Source organism: Mytilus trossulus, chromosome 2 (genome assembly GCF_036588685.1).
Source record: "Mytilus trossulus isolate FHL-02 chromosome 2, PNRI_Mtr1.1.1.hap1, whole genome shotgun sequence".
Taxonomy (NCBI): Eukaryota; Metazoa; Mollusca; class Bivalvia; order Mytilida; family Mytilidae; genus Mytilus; species Mytilus trossulus.
Window position 1 is genome coordinate 42,366,044 of NC_086374.1, and position 2,657 is coordinate 42,368,700.

The 2,657-nt window shown below is 36.0% G+C and overlaps 1 protein-coding gene across 1 annotated transcript; it reads left to right on the forward strand.

Moving 5' to 3' along the window:
* The first annotated feature begins 48 nt into the window (after nt 1–48).
* LOC134705774 (uncharacterized protein K02A2.6-like) lies at nt 49–1,755 on the forward strand. Its single transcript, XM_063564491.1, has one exon. The coding sequence runs from the start codon at nt 49–51 to the stop codon at nt 1,753–1,755; it is 1,707 nt and encodes a 568-aa protein (XP_063420561.1).
* The last annotated feature ends 902 nt before the right edge of the window (nt 1,756–2,657 follow it).

Sequence of the window (2,657 nt, forward strand, 5' to 3'; positions counted from 1 at the left end):
GCATGTGATGCATCTCCGTATGGATTAGGCGCCGTACTTTCGCATAAAATGGACGACGGCAGTGACAAACCAATAGCTTATACATCTCGAACACTCACATCAGCAGAGAAGAATTATTCCGTTCTTGAAAAGGAGATTCTGACCATAATATTTGGTATCAAGAAATTTTATCAATATTTGTATGGACACCCCGTTACAATCATAACCGATCACAAGCCGCTCATAGGTTTATTTCGAGAAGATAAACCTATACCTACAATGGCCGCATCTCGAATTCAAAGGTGGGCACTGACGTTAGCTGCATATGAGTTCACGATTGTATACAAAGAAGGGAGTTTGAATGGTAATGCTGATGGACTAAGTAGACTACCGCTGAAAACAAACATTGAAAAGACACCAACGCCAGGTGATACTATATTATTAATGGAACATTTAGCCACTACGCCAGTTGATGCTAAACAAATTGAAAAGTGGAAACGCAAGGACACAATACTATCTATGGTGCTTAGATACATTTTGAATGGATGGCCGTCAAAATGTCCAAATGAAGAAATAAGACCGTATTATAGTAGGAAAAATGAACTCAGTAGTCAGGACGGATGCATATTGTGGGGAGGAAGAGTAATTATACCACAACCAGGACGTGAAGCCATGTTAAATGAATTACACCAAGGACATCCAGGGATTACTAGAATGCAAAATCTAGCAAGAAGCTACATATGGTGGCCGGGAATTGACAATGACTTGGAATTAACTGTAGTTAATTGTTATAGTTGTCAGGAAAACCGCAAGTTACCAGCAGAAGCACCGTTACATCTTTGGGAATATCCGAGCCATCCGTGGTCAAGAATACACATAGACTTTGCAGGACCATTCATGAACAAATCATTTCTAATTATGGTTGATGCGTATTCAAAATGGATTGACATGCACGTAATGAATTCTACAACATCCGAAGCTACGATTGCAAAACTTGAACAAAAGTTTGCAACACATGGATTATGTGATCTCATTATTAGTGATAATGGAGCCGCATTTACTAGCAAGGAATTCGCCGATTATGTGAAATCAAATGGAATTGAACATCGTACTTCCGCGCCGTGGCATCCAGCTAGTAATGGTTGTGCTGAACGAGCAGTTCAGAGTTTCAAAGAAGGTATGAAGAAAATCAAAGAAGGAACTGTCCAGGAAAAGTTGAACCGTTTTCTTTTCAACTACCGTCTAACGCCACAAACAACGACAAGATTGGCACCATCAGAATTGCTTATGAAAAGGAAACTCAAGTCGCGTCTAGATTTAGTTTTTCCAAATATCGAGATGCGAGTTCAGGAGATACAACAAAAACAAAAACATTATCACGATAAGAAATCTGTGAACAGACAAATAAATGTAGGACAGGGAGTATTTGCCCGAAATTTCGCAATAGGTTCAAAGATTAAATGGATTCCAGGAGAAGTTATAAAACAATCAGGACCACTTTCATTTCATATTAAATTGCAAGATGGACGTGTCATTCGGAGACTTATTGACCACATCAGAGTACGAAACTTCGAATGCACAAACAATGAAAATAAAGAAAAATATGACAATGACAGTGATTTGTTTGAACCAGAAATAACTATACCGATAAGTACTCATGAGACCGAACAACCGCAAGTAGAGAAACCGTCAAACATCACTGAACAAATGGAACCACGCTATCCGAAGAGAATAAGAAAAGAACCAACGCATTTAAAGGATTTTGTGTTAAAATAAATGGTTGATTTATAAAGAGGCATAATAATCCTCACAACCGTTTACAAGTGCAGTAAGTACTTCGCAGTGCATGTGTGAACATATCAACTAGTATAAGAAATAACAACAAGACCAGTGCGAACATTTTTATTTTTATTTTCATAGAAGAACATTATAGTTTCAGTGCAGACAAACTTTAACGAATGAATCTTTGTGATCTGACATTTTTATTTGTTTACAAACTGATATGGACTTATCAATCAGTAGCCGTGAAAAGACATTAATTTTCTGTAATTGAGTTAATTTGTTTTTAATTTGTTTTTATCTAAGGCCGGAGAAGTGTTATAAAGTTCACCACACTTTATTACCGTATCATCTGTTACAGTAATTATAATTGACAGATCAGCAACTCTCACATGTCTGCACGTTCTTAAATAAACATGCAATTAAATAGATCAATTGAAGTTCTTATACACATGTTGTCATTCTGTAGTCTGACCATCAAACGATGTACTTGTTAATAAATTAGTTATAGAAACTGGATTGTATTATTAGCAAAGATATTACACTGTGCATATGCAATTGGCAATCATATCACATCAGCTTTATATTGTCGTTGTTTTCTTCCGATTAAATTGTTTCAAATTATGTCTTATTTGGATTTATCAAAGTAACTATATGGTGTTGGATTCGGTTATTGTTTAAGGTGGTCTATCTCGAGATAGAATTGAAGCAGAAGATTTTTCATTTTAGCATACTATTAAATACACTTCTGCTTTTATATATACAAAAAACCACGTCAGCATGTTAACCATTGAGTTCCCTAACGAGTTCCAATAGTTGTAAATACTCTCGTCATATGGTCTTTTAGATATATTTGTGTTTTAACATTTTCAGGTGACACGGTACACACAGTTGTAAAG

Excerpts from the sequence above, each read along its gene's own strand:
- LOC134705774 (XM_063564491.1), top strand. The coding sequence starts at position 49 with ATGGACGACGGCAGTGACAAACCAATAGCTTATACATCTCGAACACTC.